This window comes from Malaclemys terrapin, chromosome 9, assembly GCF_027887155.1.
Source record: "Malaclemys terrapin pileata isolate rMalTer1 chromosome 9, rMalTer1.hap1, whole genome shotgun sequence".
Classification (NCBI taxonomy): domain Eukaryota; kingdom Metazoa; phylum Chordata; order Testudines; family Emydidae; genus Malaclemys; species Malaclemys terrapin.
Window position 1 is genome coordinate 50,718,402 of NC_071513.1, and position 26,022 is coordinate 50,744,423.

The 26,022-nt window shown below is 46.8% G+C and overlaps 1 protein-coding gene across 3 annotated transcripts; it reads left to right on the plus strand.

Moving 5' to 3' along the window:
- Window positions 1-1,647: 1,647 nt before the first annotated feature.
- NRROS (negative regulator of reactive oxygen species) lies at window positions 1,648-24,983 on the plus strand. 3 transcript variants are annotated; one of them, XM_054040042.1, is made up of 3 exons: window positions 1,648-1,718; window positions 17,391-17,514; window positions 21,347-24,983. In XM_054040042.1, exons 2-3 carry the CDS (start codon window positions 17,407-17,409, stop codon window positions 23,318-23,320), a joined length of 2,082 nt encoding a protein of 693 aa, XP_053896017.1. In that variant the 5' UTR covers window positions 1,648-1,718; window positions 17,391-17,406; the 3' UTR covers window positions 23,321-24,983. The 3 variants fall into 3 exon arrangements, with proteins under 3 accessions (XP_053896017.1, XP_053896014.1, XP_053896015.1); XM_054040039.1 differs by lacking the exon at window positions 1,648-1,718 and adding an exon at window positions 13,925-14,035; XM_054040040.1 differs by lacking the exon at window positions 1,648-1,718 and adding an exon at window positions 14,847-14,863.
- The last annotated feature ends 1,039 nt before the right edge of the window (window positions 24,984-26,022 follow it).

Sequence of the window (26,022 nt, forward strand, 5' to 3'; positions counted from 1 at the left end):
ATAACTTGATTTTTAATCCACCATAAAATCCTATTTGTCTGACATAATGTGTAGCCATATGGTTGGCCATCTTGGCCAAAGTGGATAGGTTGCTTGGGATGTATATAGGTCTGTGGGAGGACTCGCTATAATACTTTCACTTCCCTTAGCATTAATGACTCTCTTCTCCTAAAGAGAAGTGAGAACTAAGGGCTGGTGTATATGGGAAAGATGACCAGAATAAACTATTCTGCTTCATGAATTAAGCAAAATGGGAAAAAGGCACTCTTATTTTGGAATAAGAGTGTCCACACAGGGAGCTATTCTGCAATAGCTATTCTAGTCAGTTTCCCCAGGTAGACAAGCTCCAAGTGCAGGAAAAAGGTATATGTGACTCTGCAGATGGGAATTGCTATTTTGCCACACTTGCATTGCTGAATGATGTTAGCAACACTGACTTGTCATTACATTTTGATTCTTGATATTTTAGTATCCAGAGCTTTGCAAATTTTACATTAGAAAAATTAACGATGTGTTCCTGCACTAGCATAAATGGGGTTCAGGAGTTGTTACCACTGTTGTGAAAAGCTGCGCTGAGCAGCTTTAGATCACAGTGGTAAAAATGCCTGAACTCTGTCTATACTAGCACTTTCACCACTGCTAGAAAATTGATCAAAAATTTTCTAGTGTAGATGCATGCAACCAGAGACCAAAATATAGGATGCAGCAGATTACCTCTGAATTTTTCCTCAACTCTGGGTAGACCAGAGTGTATTCTTTTCTATCTTGTACCTTTAAAAACTTTATGTATTCATATAAAAATGAATTACTAACAGCTGTCTAGATTAGAACATCTAAATTTCCAGTACACCTTACTTTGGTTCACAAGTTATAAGGAAGTGCAAATACTAGCTTTCCCTTAATATTGGAATGTAAGACATGGTTAATACATTTAATGTTTGAAATTCTGGGCTATCTAGTCCTGTTACATACAACAAATGGGGCAGGAAATTCATCTCAATTTGTCACATTCTTATATTAAGGGAATGGGATTTACCTTTCTGAGAAAAGTGGGAGCTTCATCCAATAGAACCAGGGGATTCCCTTGTGCCTCTGCACTGATTGGGATGATTTAGTTGGGGTTGGTCCTGCTTTGAGATGGGGGTTGGACTAGATGACCTCCTGAGGTCTCTTCCAACTCTAATCTTCTATGATTTGCTGACCACTCTTCCTCCTTCCAGCCTGTGGCTGGACTTATAGGGGCTACTCTGTTGATGGCTGGTCCTATAGCTCCCGCTGCCTACGGTGTGATGGGGAAAGGATGAGTAAGTGAACACTAGCAGAGGCAGCATTATCTAACTTGGAAAAATTCCACATGGGTCGGGTATATTTATGGGGAAGGAAATGATGTCACCTCTGTGGATATCTCCTCCCTGACCCACTTCCTCCTCATTTACATTTCAATTTGTGTTCTTGGAAAAAGGAAGGAAAGATGTCACTGAGGTAGCACTGCCCTCTTCTGAGTCTCCCAGGCAGGGAGGGAGCTACTGAGTCGCTGGACCCTGAAAAGCGGTATACCTAGCCTTTTCACATCAGTCGGTAAAGCAGATGTGGCTAAGCCATTGACCAGCACACACCCGAATGCTACTGTGGTCCTAGAAGCTTGGTTTTGCTTTCTACTAAGACCTAAATCTGACTTCCTTCTGATCTCCTTGTGGAACTCTAGCTGCTTTTATATGGTAAGACTTGAAGGGTTAAAGGGGGAATCTAGTCTGAGAAGTGACTGTAAAAATGGTATTGTGGAGCTCTGTCTGTCTCTGTGATCCCAGATCAAGTTTGCTCTGTATGGATATGACTGGTTCAGTCAGAGACCCACTTGGGACTGTCACCTGATGTGCTGAAATTACTTCTGAGCCCATTTCCCTTGCCATCTTAGCCTCCAGAACCTTGTCTTTTTGAGCCAGACACGCTAGCCTGCTGCAACACAGACCCAGGATCTGAGCCACGCCCCCAAAGTTGCAGGCTTTAATTGGAAATATCTCAGCAGGTTACCTGCCTCCAGCAGCCAGTCACTCACCTCCCAATGGGATCCAAACCCCAAATTAAATTTGTTTTACTCTGTATAAAGCTTATACATGGTAAATCCATAAATTGTCCGCCCTCTGTATCACAGATAGAGAGAGATGCACAGCTGTTTGCTCCCCCAGGTATTAATCACTTTCTCTGGGTTTATTAATAAACAAAAGTGATTTTATTAAGTATAAAAAGTAGGATTTAAGTGGTTTCAAGTAATAACAGACAGAACAAAGTAAGTCACCAAGCAAAATAAAAAAACCCACACAAGTCTAAGCCTAATACATTAAGAAACTGATTACAGGTAATATCTCACTCTCAAAGATGTTCCAATAAGCTTCTTTCACAAACTAGACTCCTTCCTAGTCTAGGCCCAATCCTTTCCCCTGGTACAGTCTTCTGTTAGTTCCAGCAGACATCTCAGGTGGTTAGCAGAGGTTTTCTCATGACTCCTTCCCCTTTGTCCTGCTCCACCCCCTTTTTATAGCTTTGTCACGAGGTGGGAGTCTTTTGTCTCTGTGGGTCCCCACTGTGATGGCCCACTCTATATGATTTTATAAATATATGCTAATGTGTGAATATAATGTAACTGGAATATGCTTCATGCAAAAGGTCTCTTGTAAGGTATCATTACAAAGCTTATAATCTACTGAGTGTGGTCATCCTATTTGTATAAATGTATCACTCTTGTATCTGAAACTAGAAATATGAAATATAACTCGAGGGCCTATTGTAATTATGCAAAGTGTGGGCCATTAATCATAGAATCATAGAATATCAGAGTTGGAAGGGACCTCAAGAGGTCATCTAGTCCAACCCCCTGCTCAAAGCAGGACCAATTCCCAGCTAAATCATCCCAGCCAGGGCTTTGTCAAGCCGGGCCTTAAAAACCTCCAAGGAAGGAGACTCCGCCACCTCCCTAGGTAACGCATTCCAGTGTTTCACCACTCTCCTAGTGAAATAGTTTTTCCTGATATCCAGCCTGGACCTCCCCCACTGCAACTTGAGACCATTGCTCCTTGTTCTGTCGTCTGCCACCACTGAGAACAGCCGAGCTCCATCCTCTTTGGAACCCCCCTTCAGGTAGTTGAAGGCTACTATCAAATCCCCCCTCATTCTTCTCTTCTGGAGACTAAACAATCCCAGTTCCCTCAGCCTCTCCTCATAAGTCATGTGCTCCAGACCCCTAATCATTTTTGTTGCCCTCCGCTGGACTCTTTCCAATTTTTCCACATCCTTCTTGTAGTGTGGGGCCCAAAACTGGACACAGTATTCCAGATGAGGCCTCACCAATGTCGAATAAAGGGGAACGATCACATTCCTCGATCTGCTGGCAATGCCCCTACTTATACAGCCCAAAATGCCGTTAGCCTTCTTGGCAACAAGAGCACACTGTTGACTCATATCCAGCTTCTCGTCCACTGTGACCCCTAGGTCCTTTTCTGCAGAACTGCTACCTAGCCATTCGGTCCCTAGTCTGTAGCAGTGCTTGATGGCTCCCATCAACCAGGACAATTGACTGTGGATGGCTCTGTTTGCAGGCAAGCCTTCCTGTGAGTCAGGCTGGGAGGAATGAAGGCTTGAAGTCTTACAGTGACAGGTGATCATGTCACCTGAACTGGAATCCATCTTTAACCTGGTGTCTTTCCATTGAGAAGGAGGGGGTGGGAACCCAGAGAGGGACAAAGGATTCCCACCTTATGCTAAAGATATATAAATGGGTGAAACAGAACAAAGGGAAAGCCATCATGAGGAATCCCCTAGCTACCACCTGAGCTGAAACAAGAGCTGTACCAGGGGAAAGAATTGTGCCCAGGCCTGGAAGGTGTCCAGTCTGAGGAAAAAACTTACTGAAGCATCTCTAAGGGTGAGATTATCTGTATTCAGTTTGATTAGACATAGATTTGCATGTTTTATTTTATTTTGCTTGGTAATTCACTTTGTTCTGTCTGTTACTACTTGAAACCACTTAAATCCTACTTTCTGTATTTAATACAATCACTTTTTCTTTATTACTTAACCCAGAGTATGTATTAATACCTGGGGGTGGGGCAAACAGCTGTGCATACCTCTCTATCAGTGTTACAGAGGGTGAACAATTTGAGTTTACCCTGTATAAACTTTATAGTGTAAAGCATATTCCAGTTATGTCATAAGCATATTTCCATAAAGCATATGGAGTGCAACATCACAATGGAGTCCAACTGTATTTTTTCCCAACTGCAAACTCATCTTGGATTTTTTGCTGCTTGTACACTGTCAATTAAAAAAAACAGTTCTGTGGGTAAAATTATACCATCAGTGATGGCCCATGCGTTACCATTGCCTTCAGAAGGTGTGCCAAGGTCAGGGCCGACTCTAGGTTTTTTGCCGCCCCGAGCAAAAAAAATTTTGGCTGCCACCCACCCCAGCCCTGGGCTCTCCCCCCCCCCCCACACCAATGCCCTCCCCCACCCGCACCCCGTGCCGCCCCAGCCCCGTGCAGGCAGAGCCGAGAGGACAGACACTGACCCCCAGGTGCCCAAGCCGTGATGGTCCCCCGGTGGGGCAGTATCCCCGGCTGCCCCGCTCGGAGCCGGGCTCTGCCTCTCCCCACCCCTGGCGCTGTGGGGGCCCGGGGCAAGCAGCATGGGGATGAGGCGGGGGAGGTGCGTGGCAGGCTTGGTCCGGGGGCAGCTCCCTGGCAACTCGGGCTGCCCAGCCACTCACCCCATCAACGCGCGAGCCAGGATCCGCGTCCCCTGCCCAGCCCGGCGGTGCCCTGCACAGCCCACTTTGGCGGGGAAACACCGCGCCGCCCTGGGGAGATTCAGAGCAGCAGCGGTGGCAGCAACAGTGGCGGCAGCAGGACCCCTCCTCCCTCCCTGCATCCTGGGCCCTGCTTCCCTCCCTCCCTGGCGCCTCACACACTCTGGGAGCCCCTCTTGCCGCCGCAGCCCAGGCTCGGCTCCAGGGGACGATGCTCTGGCTCTCCAGCAGCAAGGCTCTGGCCAGGGCCGGCTCCCGGCTTTTTCCTACCCCAAGAAAAAAAAAAAAAGGGTGTGTGTGTAGAGTGCCGCCCCTTGGAAAGTGCTGCCCCAAGCACATGCTTGGAGTGCTGGTGCCTAGAGCCGGCCCTGGCCAAGGTGTTAATGTAGAAAGGAAGTAAACAACTATAATGATGCACAAGAAAGGATAGAACCTATTTCATGCTCTCAGGTGTGCTGGTTTTGCAGGGCTGATGGGAGTGAAAAGCAGTACGTTATTATTAAATGATTGACAGCTTATAGCTCATTTGGTTAGGAGCTATACAAACATGGGAAGATGCAATCCCTGCTGCAAAGTAATAATCTTAAAAAAAGACAAAAGGCAGATAAAGAGTGAAGGAAATTGTTTTTTTACTCAAGCCAGCAGATGTGACTGAATATACATAGAGCAGCAATAAGCACTTTTCAGAGTAGAAATGCACGTTAAAAAGGAAGGTAAAGAATTAATGACTTCTTTAAACCTTGACCTTCAGACCTTGGACTGTAGTTTTTCCCAATGGCAAACCCCTCAGAAGAAAGAACTATTGATCCATGAGTTGCTGGAAGCTCCAGAAGCAAAACTGAACACACAGAGCATTTTCTCCTCTGTAAACATTGAGATTTGTTGTATTAATGGGGAGAAAAACATGGACAATAAAATAGGTGTAACAGGGTCAATCTAGCTGCATGTGAACAGAGATGCAATCATAGGACAAGATGGCCACTGTGGTCCCTGTTCAGGCTGCATTGGTGAAGCAAGTGCTTAAAAGTTATCATAGATTGAAATCACTGGAGCAGTTAGCCCAGATTTAGAACTCTGAATATTGGGGATCCCTGAAAGCTCTGAAACTGGAGACATTTGTAGCACAAAGTTCCACTCTGGATAGGCGTAGAAGTATTAGCACACACGTTCAGCAAAAAGGCTTGGAGCAAGGAAAAAGCGCTGTTGGATATATGAACAAAGAGAGAATTCTGGCTGCAGCTGGGGAAAAAAGACACTCTGAAGTTGCTGGCATTGATAGAGCTCAGTTTAGGTAGTCCACGAAAGCTTATGCTCTAATAAATTTGTTAGTCTCTAAGGTGCCACAAGTACTCCTGTTCTTCTTTTTGCGGATACAGACTAACACGGCTGTTACTCTGAAACTTGCAATTAAATAAGTTTTTCTTGGAGAGGGAACTAAGGTACCGTATCCCCGGTCCCTGTAAAGCTCCAGATAAACTGACAAGTCCCTGATCTTGCAAAGACTTACACACTTGCTTAACTTTAAACATGAAAGTCTTTGCAGGATCTTTAATTTTGGGGACTTGGACTCCCATTTAGTAAACGGATAAAAAAGAACAAGGTAGCAAATAAGGATCCTGAGACATTCAGCCAGGAGGGAGAACAGTACCAGAACTCTAACTTAAAATCAAGCCATTATTTAGGTCCAGTTTTAACTGTTTTCTCTTAGCCAATGAACGACTTCTTGTTAAATTTGACTGCATGGGAATATGGTTTAGAGAAAGTATATTTAAATCCATGCTTCATTTTAAAATACATCTGGCACCTGTGATTAGAAGTGTTTCCAGCTTTGGAAAAATGGTGGAACTTTGGTTTCTTTTTAAGATATATCTCTTAATAGTATTACTTATAATATGACTCCATAAAACTATTTTATCATGAGTAGAAGTATTTTATAAATAATCTCCTTTCCTTAGTGCTCAGATACTATGGTGATGGGCAGCAATATAGGACCCTAAGATAGGCTTATTGTTGGAATGTAAAGTGATGAGTTTTACCATGCATTGTAATAAGTTATGCTATTTTTCCTATAAAAGGTAGCTCAAAGTGAAAAACATTAAATACAAAGGTTAATTACAGAAATATTAATTTACTTACATTACCTATACAGTATACATCAGTCAGTAGTAAATAAAAATATGTGATGTAGATAAGTTGAAGATCAACTTTGATTTTTTTTTCATTTGGATGTTTCAAAACATGCAAATGATGGTGAATATATTTAATATAGTTTTTGACAGAAAAAGCCTTTCCCCCCTCTATAGTAACAAAATTGCTGAGTTTTGGTCAAATTTACTTTGGATCAGAATTAAGATGGGGAAAAAATAAGTGATGGTAGTTTCCCAAACTCTGCCTATGTCACAAACTTGGCCTCCTCATGATGCTAAGATAAGATAATACAGTAGATGTGCAGATCTTCATAATGATTGTTCCTCTTTCTTGCAGGCTTGGATCTCAGTAGTAAAGTAGTTAACAATACTGACATTAAAACGATCAGTGTTTGGTTTCTGAGTGAGCATCCTATTGAGGTACGAGAGATTTCAGGTTTTCAGAAAAATTGTTCCAGGCTGTCTGCAGATTCTGGTAGATATCACTGCATCAAGTAACACTTGGATCACATTTTGAAGGTTTTCTTTACAACCGTAATGGCTAGAAAACATAATGTTTTTAAATGAAAGCTGAGATTTTAGACCACAAGGTAAGTGGCCCCAACGCAAAGTATTGTGTGGCCAACCAGATCCAACCTGACATCTGTCTTTGAGCTGGAATCAAACATGAAAGCAGGGGCCTACAATAGGTACTGTTGGAACTACACAGCATTTCCAGTAACTAAAAACAATTTCTCTCAAGTCTAATGAGATGCTGCTTAAAATCCTTTTTCTTTGTCTCTGAAATGTCCCAGGATCTTCAGTATCATAGAATCATAGAATAACAGGGTTGGAAGAGACCTCAGGAGCTCATCTAGTCCAACCCCCTGCTCATGGAGCTGTCAGTTCTCTTATTCCTTCAGCTTTGTTTTTCCAATGGACTCTATTCACAGCCAGTTGCCAACTAGAACCTCGAGACATGCCCATAATGTTTTGCATATTCTGAAGGCTCTTGTGCTGTTCTGTTGGACTTCTCATGGATTACACTGTTCCCAGTACTGAAGTCAATTTGTGAGTAGATGTGGCTTGTCGATAAACATTTCTATGCATCTAGCTCTTATTTACGTGGGGAGATGCTGATCTGCTTTTTTTGCAGCAGCTACTTGAACTATGGGTGACCCTTACTACCAGAGGTTCCACTTTAGAAGAAATCATGTTCCACACAGGAAAGAAAATAACACATTGAGGCCTGCTAATCGGCAAACAAGGGGCTGCTTCTCATCCAGCCACTTTCTGTTGCAGTTTTACCAGCCTATCTGCCTCCTACTCAGCGGTCTTGGTGGGTACCTCACCACAGTGTGATCACTGGGATGTATGCCAGGAAATTCAAACTCCACTATCTATTGGGGTTGTGGTTTCCTGATCTGTTTTAAGCTAGAATTCTGGTAGCTCAGAAGATGTGAAAGCTCCAAAGAACTTGAGTGTGGAGCACATCAAAAGCAGACTATGACTAGTTTTCAACCCTGTTCAGCCCTTGTGTAACTCAGAGCAGCCCATGGTCTTTGCCCAGCACTGAGGCCTCTATCACAATCTCTGGTACTTTAGACAACAGATGAGTGTCTTTTTTCCTTCTTGATTTCTGTTCTTAAAACTTCCTTGAAAATGAAGGAAATGAAACCACAGAACACTGTACTAAAATGACAGGAGGGACCTGACTTATACCAAAAAAGAAACAAAATTCAGAGTAAAGGCAATAAAACAAACAACTTCCCCCCAACTTAGACACATGCTCTGGCTTAAGCCCATTGGCAGCAGTTTTGACAGACCCAAGGTACAATCCAGACCAGTGAGCAGCTGTTTCACCCCTGCCCTGCAACCTTGGATGCCTTACAGTGCTCCCACCTGGGTCGCTCACAAACAGCTTGCCAGCATGCAAGTGTAACACTGACAGACCCTGGTCGTTGGTGGGCAGGATCAAACCTGGGAGTTAAATGCATGAGCCTCTACTGCATGAGCTAAAAGCCAGAGGGCTAGTAGCTAAGGCTGTACAGCAGTCTCATTAATCTCTCTCTCTAAGTGGTCTTGGTGCCACTAGATGGTACAGAACACCACACCCAAGAGGTGTGTGGGTTACATACTTCCCCTAGCTGAGGAAGCATGTCCCGAGCTTCAGCGACTTCCCAGTTAAAATCCCGGATGAGCCCCCACTTGTAACACCTACAGACCCCGGCTGTCGGGATTGAATCTGGGACCTTTGGAGCTAAATGCATGAGCCTCTACTTGCACGAGCTAAAAGCCATATGCCTATTAGCTAAGGTTGTAGAGCAGACTCATGAATCTCTCTGTCTAAGCGGTCTCAGTGCCACCAGATGGGACAGAACACCACACCCAGGAGGTATGTGGGTTACACAAGCACACCCTGAATGTCTCTGTGTAACTGCAGCCTGCCAGCTGCACCCTGGCTCTCACCAGCCTTGGTTACACTGCAGGGTGACCTCAACACACACCCAGTCTTAGATTTCCCCCCAGAAATGTATGTCCTGTACTGCCCAGTCTTCTCCTGGACAATATAGGTTATATTAGATCTGTTATTTCTTTAAAAGGAATCCTAGAAGATTAGGGTTGGAAGAGACCACAGAAGGTCATTGGAGCAGGACCAACACCAACTAAATCATCCCAGCCAGGGCTTTGTCAAGGTAGGCCTTAAAAACCTCTAAGGATAGAGATTCCACCACCTCCCTATGTAACCCATTCCAGTGCTTCACCACCCTCCTAGTGAAATAGTGTTTCCTAATATCCAACCTAGACCTCCCCCATTGCTATTTGAGACAATTGCTCCTTGTTCTGTCATCTTCCACCACTGATAACAGCCAAGCTCCATCCTCTTTGGAACCCCCCTTCAGGTAGTTGAAGGCTGCTATCAAATCCCCCCTCACTTTTCTCTTCTGCAGACTAAACAAGCCCCGTTCCCTCAGCCTCTCCTTATAAGTCATGTGCCCCAGCCCCCATGATCATTTTCGTTGCCCTCCACTGGACTCTCTCCAATTTGTCCACATCCTTTCTGTAGTAGGGAGCCAAAAACTGCATGCAATACTCCAGGTGTGGCCTCACCAGTGCCGAATAGAGGGGAATAATCACTTCCCTCAATCTGCTGGCAATGCTCCTACTAATGCAGCCCAATATGCAGTTAGCATTCTTAGTAACAAGGGCACGTTGCTGAATCAAATTCAGCTTCTCATCCACTGTAATCCCCAGGTCCTTTTCTGCAGAACTGCTGCTTAGCCAGTCAGTCCCCAGCCTGTAGCGGTGCATGGGATTCTTCCATCCCAAGTGCAGGACTCTGCACTAGTCCTTGTTGAACCTCATCAGATTTCTTTTGGCCCAATCCTCTAATTTGTCCCTCTGTATCCTATCCCTACCCTCCAGCGTATCTACTCCTCCTCCCAGTTTAGTGTCATCTGCAAACTTGCTGAGGATGCAATCCACACCATCCTCTAGATCATTAATAAAGATATTGAACAAAACTGGCCCCAGGACCAACCCCTAGGGCACTACACTTGATACCGACTGCCAACTAGACATCGAGCCGTTGATCACTACCCATTGAGCCCAACAATCTAGCCAGCTTTCTGTCCACCTTATAGTTCATTCATCCAATCCGTACTTTTTAAACTTGCTGGCAAGAATACTATAGGAGACCGTATAGAAAGATTTGCTAAAGTCAAGATATATCACATCAACTGCTTTCCCCATATCCACAGAACCAGTTATCTTGTCATAGAAGGCAATCAGCTTGCAGGCAAGACTTGTCCTTGATGAATCCATGTTGACTGTTCCTGATCACCTTCCTGTCCTCCAAGTGCTTCAAAATGGTTTCCTTGGGGACCTGCTCCATGATTTTTCTAGGGACTGAGGTGAGACTGACTGGTCTGTAGTTCCCCGGGTTCTCCTCCTTCCCTTTTTAAAAATGGGCACCATATTTACCTTTTTCCAATTGTCCAATAAATATGCCAATTTATTATTTCAAATAGATATTTAGACACTCCAATTTAAATACATTTGATTAGATAAAACAGTAAAATTAGTTTATTAATTACAAAGGAGATTTTAGTGAGTACAAGTAATGAGGCATAAAAATCAGAATGATTACAAGAAAAATAAAGCTAAAACACTTACTAGTGTCTAACTTAACAAACTGTGTTAAATTCAAAGCAGTTTTCTCATCACGTACTTTCAGCTGTCTCACTGACCAAACTTCTTAGGTTAGGACCCCTTCTCTCAGAGTCCGACGAATGCTGCCTTTGTCGCTTCAGGTACAGTGAATGCAATGGGCGGGGGCGGGCGGGGAGGGTTGTACCTTGGGGTATTTGCCCCTTCTTAGTCCTGTCCCACTTTGAGAAGCATTTCCAGCTGGAAGCAAGGCCACAGGGAGTCTACATGGAAGGGAACTCTTTGTGAAGATGTAGATTTTTTTGCCCTGCCTCCTTTCCTGCCAAAGAATGGCTGCTTAGCAGGTAATTGTCCATCAGCCTTGTTCACACCTGGTTGAGGCCTCAGTTTGCCCTTTGTCTTTGAGGAACTGGTTTGGCCACTCCGCAGACTTCTCTGGAAAACCTACTTTTAGGCTATGTCTACACTAGCACTTTTGTCCGGCAGGGTGTGAAAAAAACACACACCCGACCGACATAAGTGTCAGCAACAAAAGTGACGGTGTGGACAGCGCTATGTCGGCTAGAGAGCATCTCCCGACAACATAGCCACTGCTGCTCAGTGGGAGTGGGCTAATTATGCAGATGGAAGAGCTCTCTCCTGCCGGCATAGAGTAGTTACACTACAGACCTTACAGCAGCGCAGCTGCAGCAGTACAGCTGTGCCACTGTAAGGTCTGTAGTGTAGACATAGCCTTAGTCATGATTTCAGCTTGCTTTTATAACTTCATATAGAATGCTGCTACATGCATTTTGCCATGATATTATTTATCAGCAAGTTATGAGTTTTTAAATACCACCTCACAAAACATGCCTTGTGCAAAAATTATTACAATGTGTAGAAGGTGTGAACACACCAGTATATTCCGTGACAGGACTTATTTATGGAAGAGGAGAGCAAGTGGGAAAGGGAGCAGTAAGGTTCATTTTCTTTCTCTGTTTTCTTTTGTCCTAAACTGCTAGAGATTTGCTTTATGCCTTATTGCAGTGTAGAACTACTTGATTGATTAAAAATGCATTAAAATGCATGGCAGAGAGTGTAGTTAATAAGTCTTCTGTTTGTGCTATGTGAGGAATGAACTGAAGATGGCCTTCACCACCATTACATTGCAGATATTTATAACAAGGGCCCCTGTATTCCATGACAACATACATTACACCCCTTGCTGCAGAATTCTGCTCTAGAATCTCCTTTTTTATTTTAAAAAAATTGTTTCTAACCCTAATTGTTGCAGAGAGCCTTAAAAACATGAGCTGGCTGTAGCTACTGCAGTGCTGTTTTCCTGATTCTGCAGCCAGCCTGAAGCTATCTTTGAGAGTGTTGCAAACTTTCCCATTGCCCCACTGAAGTGTTAGCTCTGAAACCTAATGATGCCAACATAAGGTGAGCACTGTTAACTTTTTCTGTACTGCTTGTTTTTGCAGAAAGCACACAACTAATGTGCTTATCTCACAATCCCAAACTGCCTCCTCTACCAAAAGCTCCAATTTTCTTTATGCTGCAGCCCAATCTCCCATCACTCCCAATGAGTTTCGTTGCATGGCAGAAGTTAATACAAAGCTCTGCAGAACACTGAAAATTTAAAATGTGAGGATGGCTTAAAATAAATATAATTTAATATCAAAGAAAGTAACATGGGGAATGTTGCACTGATGGTATTAGCATTTTCGTACTGAATTCCATAAAAAATTCCATTTTTAATATTTAAATGAAGCTGCCACAGAATTTCCAACTGCCATGCTCAATGCTATAGAAACCTTGGTCTTTGGGGGCAGAATTTGGGTACATGGGATCGTCTTTATAACATAATTCCTAGGACTTGCTTTTAGAGCTCTTTAAATGAGGCTCTGAGCTGGCCCATTGGCTTGGTGTAACACAACCATGCAGGAGGTGCAGATTTCTTTCCAGGTCCTGGTCTTTTGCTCCCAAGCTCAAGGGCTAGGACTGTTAGAGGCTGGGTTCATATCCTGTTGGAATGAATGGAAAAAGAATCCCTTTGACTTCAGTGGGAGTTGGATTGGGTCCCTCGTGAAGGGTCTGCTCCCCATAGTTTGATAGTGATCCTTGAGTTAGCCTACCTGAGGAGTGGTATTGATTGGCTCTGCAGAGAATATTCCTCAGCCAGAAAGATGGTCATCACAACATTAAGAGGAAGGTTACATTGGAATCAGGGAGAGGGGGTAACCTCTGAGCACTGCAGAATATGGGAATGTTGTGTGTCATTCTGTATATAGCCTGCAGGTTGTTGTAGTGGGATAGCTTTAAAATGGGCTCCAGTTTGTCTGATCAGACTGAAACTGTGCTGTCTTTGCTCCCTTATTCAAACAGAGAATCCCTGACACAAATGTCATAGCTAGTGTGACCAGATAGCAAGTGTAAAAAATCAGGACAAGGGGTGGGGAATAATAGGAGCCTATATAAGAAAAAGCCCCCAAAATCGGGACTGTCCCTATAAAATCGGGACATCTGGTCACCCTAGTCATAGCAGAGTCAGACCACTCATACAGTCTGTCCCCAGAAGAGGTCCCAGAGCAATTAACAGGAGTTCAGCTAATGGCTTCATAGCCTGGACCTCGGCTAGTTCCTTCCCTCCCCTCCCCCCCCCCCCGCTCCTGGTTCCTTCTTGTTTTTAATTGACTTGCATGTGCATGACCCTTGGGTAAGTGCTGATATCAGTAAGCAGAGTGGCTTGCAGCTAACTTTGCAATCCATGTGACTGCCGTTTCCGTTAGTTCCTTCCGCAAGATCTAAATTAACCTGATGCTAAGTGAGAGGAAGAAAAAAAAAAAAAAAAAAAAAGGCTGCAGCTAACGTTGCCTTTTGTGAAGCAGCTGAGAGAGAGCAGGAGGGCGGCTGTGTGCAGCATGAGTGCCCGCGATCTGTGCACGCTGCCCCGAGCGGTGAGTAACCCCCAAAACTGGGGTCTGCGCTTCGCCCTGTCCAAGATAAAGTTCAGAGGTGGGTGCAGGGGAGGGCAACGGTCGGAAAGAAACTCCCAGGTGGGTGGTCGGTCGTTACGACAGCCATGGCACCCATGGTTTACTGTGTGTGAGCGTCTGAGCTCTGGGAGCGTGGAGCGTTTCCAAGCATTGTATGCGGCGATGTGCTGCCGGCCGGCGTGCAGAAATATAGCGCAGTGTCCTCAGTGGTGATCAGGGCTGTGCCAGCGTCGGGGAGGCAACGCCCTTAAGTTCGCTCTCTCTCCTGGTCTCCCTTTGGAACGCTCACCACCACCCGTGTTTGGAGGATGCTGCAAAAGCCACGCTTTGGCCCCCAGCCCAACAGGGCAAGCCGGGAGAGAGATGGAGGGAGGAGGGCTGTCGCTGGAGGGAAGACAGTTAATACTGGGCAGACAGCTTGGGAGAGAGCAAACACGTCGGCTCCGAGAGAAAGGCTGAGTCAGAAAAGAGAGAACCCCCTGAAAAGGGAAAGAGTTTGAGGTTAAAATGCATTGAAACGTTTAATAAAGGTGAAATACGGTAGAAAAATCAGTGTGAAGGAAACAAGGACGCTGGAAAAGGCTGAAATAAAGATGCATCAAGGTTGGTCTGTTTTAGGTTTCAATACCGCATCTGTTCCGGTGGTTATTTCGGCACCGCTCGAGGCATGGAGGGCCAGATCCTCAATTGCTGCAAATGGCTTCAGTGGAGCTATACTGAGCTACACCAGCTAAGGTTCTGTCCCAGAGGAAATATAGAAAGAAGAGTGCGAACCCCCAGGGAGACGCAGTAAGCGATCTCTTTGATAAGACATTGGCTTTACACTGTTTGAATCTGTGATTTAGTGGTGGTTTGGCTGGTGGTAAAAACAAAAATTTTAAAAAATCTGAAAATTGCCCCAGGTGTGTCCAAGACTCTAGATCTAACCACTTCAGCTGCCAGAAAGACTCTTCCATTTCTTTAGTTCACAGATTTGAAAACACTGCTCATAGAGTGCGAATTGTGAGTAATGTAATCAAGGTCTCCCGGCATGGTTGCCTTAGGTTTATCCTTCTCCTGCGTGCAAATGTTATAAACTCTGATGCCATGAATTGCCATTATTATCTGATTTCACTTGATCGAAAAGCAGCAAGTTCCATTGGTCTCCATCACTGGAACCTTAATTTAGGACTGGATCTTCAGGGGAGTTCAGGGCTTGGTTTCTGTCGGAGTTGTGGGTGCTCAGCATGGCTAAAAAATCAAACCCCTTGTTTGCTGGTAAGACACATAAAGAGAACACTTGATGTAATGGATTTTGCAACTTATAATATAGAGGGAAACTTCTTTATGAAACATGTCAGTTAATCCATGTGGGCAAATAGCTATTCAATTAGATGCTGATGTTCCTTTAAAAAGGATTTTCACATCCTAGCGTCAAAATGTAGCATATTTCTACACACATTGTCTACTCCTCTATTAAACTGTGTATGAATTTGTGTTCTGTATATTACACCAGTGCCAACAATCCCAGCTGAGCTCAGGGTCCCATTGTGCTTGGTGTTGCACAGACACACAGTGAGAAACTGTCCCTGCTCCAAAGAGTTCCGCCTCAGATCCTCAAAGGCATTTAGGCTCTTTACTTCAGTTGATTTCAGTGGGAGTTAAGTGCCTAAATACTGTTGTTTATCATGTTAATAGGTGTGATAGACAAAGGGTGGGAAAGGAAACAGAGTCACTGAGAGGTAAAATGACTTGCCCCAGGTCACAGGCCCTGAGTCCCAGTAGAGTGCCCTAGCCACTGGACCTCAGTGTAAATGCATGTGAGGTTACGTCTCTATTAGCATTAGAGAGCCTCCTGAGTGGCTTAGAATTGGACTACAGAACCACAACATTAACCTGCCCTATTCTTACCCCAGAGGCTGGACTGTGCAAAAGAGCCCATCTTGTTGCAATAAACCTCAGAGTAATTAATAAAGTTGGGGCCAGAAGATGCCTCCAGTCAGGGCCGGCTCTAGGCACCAGCACTCCAAGCATGTGCTTGGGGCAGCACTTTCCAAGGGGCGGCACTCCACACACACACCCCTTTTTTTTTTTTGCTTGGGGTGGGAAAAAGCCAGGAGCCGGCCCTGGCCAGAGCCTTGCTGCTGGAGAGCCAGAGCATCATCCCCTGGAGCCGAGCCTGGGCTGCGGCGGCGAGAGGGGCTCCCAGAGTGTGTGAGGCGCCAGGGAGGGAGGGAAGCAGGGCCCAGGATGCAGGGAGGGAGGAGGGGTCCTGCTGCCGCCACCGTTGCTGCCACCGCTGCTGCTCTGAATCTCCCCAGGGCGGCGCGGTGTTTCCCTGCCAAAGTGGGCTGTGCAGGGCGCCGCCGGGCTGGGCAGGGGACGCGGATCCTGGCTCGCGCGTTGATGGGGTGAGTGGCTGGGCAGCCCGAGTTGCCAGGGAGCTGCCCCCGGACCAAGCCTGCCACGCACCTCCCCCGCCTCATCCCCATGCTGCTTGCCCCGGGCCCCCACAGCGCCAGGGGTGGGGAGAGGCAGAGCCCGGCTCCGAGCGGGGCAGCCGGGGATACTGCCCCACCGGGGGACCCCCACGGCTTGGGCACCTGGGGGTCAGTGTCTGTCCTCTCGGCTCTGCCTGCATGGGGCTGGGGCGGCACGGGGTGCGGGTGGGGGAGGGCATTGGTGTGGGGGGGGGGGAGAGCCCAGGGCTGGGGTGGGTGGCAGCCAAAATTTTTTTTGCTCGGGGTGGCAAAAAACCTAGAGCCGGCCCTGCTCCGTGCAAGTTTTCCTGTATAGGACTCAAACTCCAAGGGACCAATTCCCCAGTGCATTGGAACGGCACTGGACACACTGGGAAAGGGGGGGACACAAGTGGCTTCACTCCCTAGCTGGAGCCTGGGGCAGAGTTTGCCCCCCAGGAGGCATGTTATGCTGTCTTGTAATAGCCCTCTAGGAACTGTTAAGTCAACTGAGAGCCACTGAAGCCCAATGTGCTCCACCCACATCTCCAGTGTCATCCCTATGCCATCGTGCAAAGGGTGCTCCAGTGGGGCATTAGTCCCACACTGTATAGCTAGGCTTGTTAAGGGCAGTGGATCCAACACCACAGTGTGAGGGAAGTGCTGCCGAGAAAATGTTTAGAGCCCAAGTCTGATCTTGGGCTGACAGAGGATCTAAAATCCTGGGTCCGTGTAAGAAGGTTTGGGAGGCAGAGATTGTCTTGTCTTATGTTTCCTGGGAAATCCTTTGGTGTGCCAAAAAATAATCATGAATGAAGGGGAAAAAAGCAGAGTAGATCTTTCAAATGTGTCTTTATCTTTGGTTTCTCTCTTTGCAGGACCGTTGCTGTTGAGATGGAGTCAATGTTTCTCAGTCTCTCCCTGAGTCTAGTCTTTATAGTAGCAGGATGGGGAAACAAGACTGGAATGGCCCTGGCAACGTATCACAGGACCTGCAAACTAGTGAGTCCTCTTATGCAAACCTGTGAACTTATTAATTGTTCACTTCTCGCTGCACACTGCCTTGAGAAAAGCAGGTGTATACTTTGAGTATGTACTTTAGAGGCACTGGCAGTGACTGCTCAGTGTAGGCCCTATTCCATTGTTTTCATTCTAGCCTATGACTTTCACCCTCAGGCTGCATTTTCCAGACTTGATCTCAGCCCAAAGTTGTTGCATTTTTTTAAATGTGAGCAAAACCTGGTTTGCCATTTTTGAATATGCGACAAAAGGCTTATATGGTGCACAGTGAATGAAGCAGGGCATCTCGTGGAGTTGATTGATCAAGTGGAATAGGGCATTGTAATGGTGTCGAGATAAATATTGCCATAGGAACAGCATTTATTCACTTTGTCTTTGAAATCAATAAAAATATGGAAATGAGGTGGAGAGGGACGTGATGCCAAATGAAGAAGCTGGGTAGGCTAGAGATTGTGATTCACAAATAGGAGGGGCGGGGGGAGTTTGGAAATCCTGTGTGTACTCTCAAAAGTGGCCACTGATTTCTAGGTGCCTCAGTTTTTGGGTAACTTCTGGTATCGTGGGCCTGATTTTCAGAGGTGCTGAGCAGCTGCAGCTCCCTGTCTGGAAATGATGCTTATTTGCTGATCAGTGAAGTGTGCTTGAGGCTATACGGCAAGCAGAGGAAGATGCCCCAGGAGCTTTTACGCTAAGGGATAGATTTTCAAGTGCTCAACATCAACAGTTGGGGCCAGATTTGTAAAAGATCTCAGCTGCACCCAACATACTGACCAATGTGCAGAGCTCTGCAGAAAATCCGACCACTTACTTAGGTAAATAGAACTCAGGGCCACCCAGAGGATTCAGGGGGGCTGGGGCAAAGCAATTTCGGGGACCCCTTCCATAAAAAAAAGTTGCAATACTATAGTAACATGTACTTGGAAATGTAAAAAATAACCAGTGAAATACATTCAAAAATTAATTTTTAATCATTCGAAAATACACGAAATACATTATTTAAAAACATTAAATGCTTTAATGGTATGTATACATTTGCAATTACATAATGGGCTGTTGCTGGGTGATGGTTGGTGCCAATGGGCTGTCACTGCCTGGGGGTGGCGCTGCTGTTGCCCAGGGCTGGGTGGGGAGCTGGGCTCTGGGTCAGGGGGGTGTCCGGCTCAGAGGGGCTGGGCTCAGAGCTGGGGGTCAGGGCTGTGGGGGGATGGGGTCGGGAGGTGCGCAGCTCAAAGGGGCTGGGCTTGGAACTGGGGGTCAGGGCTGTGGGGGGCTGGGCTTGGGGGGTGCCCAGCTCAGAGGGGCTGGGCTCGGAGCTGGGGGTCAGGGCTGTGGGGGGGCTGGGCTCGGGGGGTGCCCGGCTCAAAGGGGCTGGGCTCGGAGCTAGGGGTCAGGGCTGTGGGGGGGATGGGGTCAGGGGGGTGCCCGGCTCAGAGGGGTTGGGCTCGGAGCTGGGGGTCAGGGCTGTGGGGGGATGGGGTCGGTGGGTGCCCGCTCAAAGGGGCTGGGCTTGGAGCTGGGGGTCAGGGCTGTGGGGGGGATGGAGTCGGGGGGTGCCCGCCTCAGAGGGGCTGGGCTCGGAACCGGTGGTCAGGGCTGGGGGGAGTTGGGGGGTGCCTGGCTCTGAGGGGCTGGGCTCGGAACTGGGGGTCAGGGCTGGGGGGGGAGTGCCCAGCTCAGAGGGTCTTACTATGCCGCTAACCCCCGTCTCAGCGAGCCACGTCCAGGAGCTCCTGCCGCTCGGCCCACCGGAGCTTGCCACCCCGCCCAGGGCTGGTGCGAGGAAGTTTTGCCTAGGGCTAGGGTTTGCGCCCTAGGCAAAACTTCCACCTTGCACCCCCCCCCAGCCCTGCGGCAGCTCCCCGCCCCCCCCCTCCGCCCTGAGGCGCCCCCCCTGCGGCAGCTCCTCCCCCCAGGGAGCCGTGCGGCAGCCCCCCACCCCAGCTCACCTCTGCTACACCTCCTCCCTGAGCACGCAGCCCCCCGCTCTAATTCTCCTCCCCTCCCAGGCTTGCGGCGCCAAACAGCTGATTGGCGCTGCAAGCCTGGGAGGTGGGAGAAGTGGAGCGGCGACTGCGCGCTTGGGGAGGGGGCATAGGAACGCTGTAAAAAAAAATTGGGGGCACCGCCTTTTGGCACCCCCAAATCTTGGCGCCCTAGGCAACCGCCTAAATGGTAGCACCTGCCCTGGCCCCACCCCCTTACCACGTGGCTCCGAGTGGGAGGACCTCAGGCCCCGCACCAGCCACGCCACTGCAGTGCTCTCCAGGGCTGCTACTGGTCGCGGCGTGCTGAGACGCTGGAGTTATGGGGGAAGGCAGAGGCGGAGGGAGCCTCCGACATTCTCGTGGGAGCCCCTGCGGGGCCTGGGGCAAATTGCCCCACTTGCCCTCCCCCTCCCCCTCCCCCGGGCGGCCCTGATAGAACTGAGCTTGAAAATTTGGCCCCTATTGTGGGTGCTGAGCCCTTCGGAGGATCTGGCCTGGCATGTGATACCAAACCAAATGCAATGCTTCCCCTGCTTTATTTTCACCATTTCTTAGCCTTAGTCCTTTAAGCCAGGCTAGGTGATTTCAGTCCTTCTGTGCTGCTTTCTGCTGACAGAACTGGTTCTGCTCCCTGCAGCCAGCTTCTGTCTGATAAGAGGCGCTGATTAGAACAGGGTGGATTTTTTCCAGTTTCTCTTTTGTTCTTTCCTCTTCTCGTCCTGTTTTCTCCTCTTTTTGTTTGTACTACATTAGTGCCTATAGCTCCCAGATGAGACCAGGGCATCATTGTGCTAGATCCTGTGCATATGCAAAGTAAGAGACAGCCCCTTCCCCAAAGATTTTACAGTCTAAGTAGAGAAGACAGGAGAGGAAATGCTGCTGTTCTGTTTTACAGATGGGGGGTTGAGGAAAGCATAGAGAGATTGTGTTTCAGCCAAGGTCTCACAGGGACTCTGGGGCAGAACTTGAAGATGAACCCAGAATTTGAGTCCCAATCCAGTGTCTTAACCACAAGATCAACCTTCATCTCCTCTGTGCTTTGCACCCTTAATTTCTCCTCCTCTTCCTGCATCCCCGAACCCTCTTCTCTGCATCATTCCAAATCCCTCTTTCTTCTTGATTGGCTCTTTCCCCCTCCTTGGTGGGAAGTCCCCTTTCTTTCTTCCTGGTCCCTCATTTGCTCGATACTCTGTGATCCTCTTTCTCATCTGCTCAATGATACTGACCCCCACATACAATCTCTTGATCCACATCCACTGTGTGGGAGCTCTAATAGCAGGTCTGCTCTACCAGTGCTCTGCGATGTGTTGCTGCTGCCCGTGGAACCACGAAGGGTGCAAGTCAGCCACTCAGCCTCCAGGAGCAGGCTGGCTGGTGCTATTCCAACAGGGTAAGCAGGCTGGGAGAATGTTGGAGCAGGATCATGTCCAGCCCTGATTTACTCCTGTAGGCAGGCTCTGCTTTCCAGTGCATCCCAGCAGGGCGTCCTAAAAGGAGATAGGGAACATAGTTGGTCAGCTGGAAAGCAGACCCTGGCTGTAACTTCAGAGTAGGCCAATCTGATCTCGTATGTCTTTTGAGGGGCAGTTATTGTCTGCCCCCAGCTGCCCACAGGCTTCACCATATCAGTGATTCAAGCAAAAATTACTGCTGCTACCATCTGATGTTTGTCATCTGGGAGAGGCGGAGAGGTCAGGATGATGGCAGAAAATAAAGAATTAGATGTTGTGCACCCTCTCCCATCTGAACTCTAAGCCTTTTCCCCCAGTTTCACTATTTCCAGTGTTGTTTATATATAAATATAGATATATTCGTATTCTTTGTTTCAGATGCACAGAGCTGTGGATTGCAATGGGAGATGGCAAGGCACAGTCCCGGCAGACCTCCCAGCTGACATAGAGGTGCTTTTCCTGGATCACAACACTATACGGACCCTAAAGAATACCTCTCTGCAGCAATACCAAAACCTGGAGACACTGAGCCTACGTGAGAACAGACTGGAACTCATTGAACCTGGGGCCTTCCTTGGCAGCAGAGACCTCAAAAATCTCTCCTTGGCAGACAACACCCTCTTTACAAACTACTCTGTGACGGCTGCTGCTCTTCGCTCCTTACCAGCCTTGAGGAAACTGGACCTGTCTGGGAATCATCTCACTGAGGACATGGTGGCTACCATGCTCTGCAACCTGTCCTCCTTGGAGTCCTTGTCAATGGCCAGGAACATCATAATGCGCTTGGACTCCTCTGTCTTTGAAAGCCTGAACCAGCTGCAGGAGCTGAACCTGGAGAAGAACTACATCTATGAGATCGAGGGGGGCACCTTTGAAGGCCTGCAGGGCCTGCAGATGCTTAATCTGGCCTACAACTACATTCCCTGCATCGTGGAGTTTGATCTGACCCAGCTCAAGATACTTAATGCCAGCAACAACATCATCGAGTGGTTCCTGGCTGTAGAGGGTGATGCTGTCTTTGAGCTGGAGACGCTAGATCTCTCCCACAACCGGCTCCTGTTCTTCCCGCTACTACCAAGACAGAGCAAACTGCGCTCCCTGCTGCTGAGGGACAATGAAATGAGCTTTTATCGCAAACTTCCCAATGCTACATCCCTCATGGATGTCACAGTGCAGTTCCTTCTCATAGAGGGCAATACCACTAATGTCACTACCCTCAGTCTCTGGGAAGAGGTCAGCCTGAGCAATCTCTCTTCCTTGAGCTTTCTGGATATGAGCCAGAACCAGTTCCGGTACCTCCCTGATGGCTTCCTGGGAAGGATGACTTCCCTCTCCCATCTGAAGCTTAACCAGAACTGCTTAGAGACCCTTCACATCCAGGAGAGAGAACCCCTGGGCATGCTCACGGACCTTGATCTCAGCGAGAATCAGCTCTCAGAACTGCAGGTGGATCTAGGTTCTGAAGGCACCCTGCCAAACCTTAGATCATTTAATCTGAGTACCAATAGGTTGCACAGGGTGCCACCTAACATTTTCACCCACACAGAGATCACTACAGTTGACCTCAGTCACAACCACATAGACCTCTGTCCCCAGCAAGCTAATGCAGATGGGGCTGAATATCCCATCTGCATAGACTTAAGGAATGTAACATCCCTCAGGAAACTTTACTTGGCTGGGTGTGGCCTGGAAATGGTGGCCAGCAATACTTTCAGTGGGACACCACTAACACACTTAGATCTGTCTAACAATCCGAGAGCACTCACTAGGGGCCTACAACCTCTAAAAGATATTGCACTAATGCTGCAGGTTTTATCTCTCAGGAACACTGGCCTCTCTTCCGCCATGGAAGACATTGACTTCTCTGGCTTTCAGAACTTGGTAAGTTTGGACCTCTCTGAAAACTCCCTGACCAACTTCTCAGAGTCCTTGAGCGGTCTGAAACTGCATACCCTGGATCTCCGGAGAAACTGTCTTCCCTCTCTTCCACAGCACTCAATGCAGAAGCAACTTGGGAGGAGTCTGAGTGTGCTCTACCTCAGCCACAACCCATTTGACTGCTGCAAGCTGGAGTGGTGGGACTTCCTTCACAGTCTCAGGACAGTGCGTGTTGTGGACAGGGGGCAGGTCACCTGCAACTACTCTTCTAACATTATTAATACAGTGGGGCTGCCTGAGTCTGTGCTCCAGAGCTGCAGGCGGATGACAGTGAATATGGCTTTGTTGTACCTGGTGCTTACTCTCCCTGCCTGCCTGACCCTGCTAGTTGCCTTTGCTGTCATCTTCCTTACTTTCAAGCACAAGCTACTTCAAATGGTGAAAAACCAGTACAGAGTGTCCAGCCCATACTGATCTCTGTGGGCAAAGGAGTAGGCTGCTGGCACACAGAATGCAGGCAGAGTAGTAACTCTGTGATCTCTGTGAGGGGCCGAGAGCAGAGTGAGCAGGGGTGCTTTGGAGAAAGCGGCCAGGATTCTGGCTCTCTGATGTTCTCATTGCTGCCTTTTGAGTGCATTGCTTCCTGGTGCATGTTCTCCCTTTGCTCTGGGCAGGGGTAGGGCCTTCTGCCGGGAAGCACAATGGAGGCACTTGGAGTTTAACACTGGGAGCACAGGGTTCAACATGGAGTCAGAAGGCAAGAGAATGGAGAATTAGTGATTGGAGTAACGAAAATGGATTTTAAGACACTGAAAATGAGTAAATGGGAGAGAAATTCAGAAGGGAAAGGTGAGGATCATGATGAGGAAGAGCTGAACATAAAATTAGAAAGGACAAATATTAAGAAAAACCAATGAAGCTGCTGAAAAGTGGACTCATTGGATGCCAGGGAGTGAGAGGCAGGTGAGGTCTATCACACTTTGCTAGAGGCTTCACTGGTGGCTAAGGAAGGGAGTTCAGGGTATATAAGTCCTGTGACATATAAAGCAAATATGCATATGTATACACTATAAATATAAACCAATGAAGCTGCAGTTCTGAGTTAAGGCCTAAAGGGATCTATTTTCTCCTAATTGGAAACATAAATTCACATTCATGACAATTTACTTGAATTTATGTTGAAATTGAACAGTCTTGGCTAATCAGAGTGTGAGGATGTACAGTTGCTTTTCCCTCCCCATTGTCACCCTCAGACATTATACATTTATTCATCACCATAGTATCCAGGAGATGTATGGTTTTCTGTTATACAAAAACTGTTTTACATGTATATAATCCCCTGAATGCTGATTAGCAGAATGGGGATTCGTTTGCATAAGGACTAATTAATTCTCAGTTGAGTAAATGAAAATATTGTATATGTATTATGTGCAAAATAGAATATGCAGGTTGAGTGTGAGAGTGAAAATCCTCATTCTATATATTGCAATGTGGTTATTGCTCAACCAGTATTTCAGAGTTAAATATCTAGCCCATTTAAAATCATTTGGTCATCTTTGTAAATTAACGATCAAAGTTAAACTGCATAGATGACCCCTTGTTAAACTTTACTTTTTTAATCAACTCATTTTGAGCTGTGTAATGTAAAAAAAAGTCCCCATCACCTCAATGATTAAACTTTGAAGTACACACTTTAGTTAATGTTTTTTGAGGGTGAGGCTTTATTAAAAGAAACAAACCCAGAAATGTTTTTCCCTTGGATATGACTTAATATGTCAAATTCCAATCTGTGATTGTTTCAGATTTTCACCTCTTAAAAAAAAAAAGGTCAAAAGAGATTTGAAACTGGAACCCATATCCACAGCAACAATAACAGCAGTGAGAGAACACATCTAACATATTTACATTTTGGTCTCTATAGAAAGAAGCACATGACAACTGAATGGAATTGGCAGCTGTTCTTGACTTACAAACACATACAAGTGATGATTAGATTTGTTTGATAAGATGTGTAGAACAATACACTTGAACATTTCTAGGCTATCCACTGTGGTGTCATTAATTATGCTTAAGTAGCTATCCCAATTAAAGAAGAGGCCATTTAAAAAAAACAGGTCGGGAATAATGTAAAATTGAATGCAAGATACAAAAATAAATTATATTCACTTTATTTTTATTAACACTTTTCTTCTGTAAATTTTCATTTGGCAACTTCTGTATTAAAACACAAGATAAAAATTGTAAGTGGAGTCACAACCCCCTTCCCTTACCAAGTTTATGTGGAGTTGTGGTAAAGCCATGCTGATGCTGGCACTGAGCATGGTACATAGTAGAGTGCTGTCTGCAAGCTCCTGTACTACAAGCCAGTACCTGCATCTGGTCTGCCGTGGGATTCCCAGAGTAGTTAGATAATGCAAGGAAGTATTTGGCTAAATCTTCATTTATCCAAAGAGTTAGTATGGGTGTGTGACGGGAACCCCGGGGTGCAACCTGGAACTGGGGTACCGCTGTGTCCCCTTAACTCTCCAGCTTGGGCTGTCTCTCACAATACTATGCTAGTGACAAGGAGCAAACCCCTCCGGGTGCTGTCATCACTCAGCACAACAGCATGTGGATCCCCACACTCAGCTAGGTTGCATGAATGTTCCCAAAGCCACTCATGAATCACACAGAGAAAGGCACCAGCCAATTTCCCCCAGCTCCCCAGCCTTGCACCCCAGAGCTATACTATCTTGCCCTGATCAGAAGCCTGACTAGTGTAAGTTTATTACCCAGTCTGCCCAATGTCAAGAGGACATATACAAGCTTTTGTAAACTGAGTTGAGATTTCCCAAGCACTTCAACCAAAACACAGTTTTAGGTAAAATATAAAACAGATTTATTAACTACAGCGAGATAGATTTTAAGTGCTTATAACTGGTAGGCATAAAATATCAGAGTACAGTCTAAATCTTAAATATTGTTACACTAGATAGTATTTAGACCAAGCAGTTTTCTCACCCCACCGGACACACAGGCTTCTCTCTCAAGCCTGGGACCAGTCTCCTCAGTTGAAATCTTTGTCTCCCAGTGTTCTGGTTGCTTCCTGCGTAGGTGTGGGGGAGAAAGGCAGAAGCATGATGCTATTGTCCCCTGTTTTATATCCTCAGTCTATGTGCCTGGAAGATGCTAGGCCC

Coding starts and splice junctions, on each gene's coding strand:
- NRROS (XM_054040042.1), top strand. CDS start 17,407: ATGGAGTCAATGTTTCTCAGTCTCTCCCTGAGTCTAGTCTTTATAGTA. Junction 17,515..21,346: donor ATCACAGGACCTGCAAACTA/GTGAGTCCTCTT, acceptor TCTTTGTTTCAG/ATGCACAGAGCTGTGGATTG.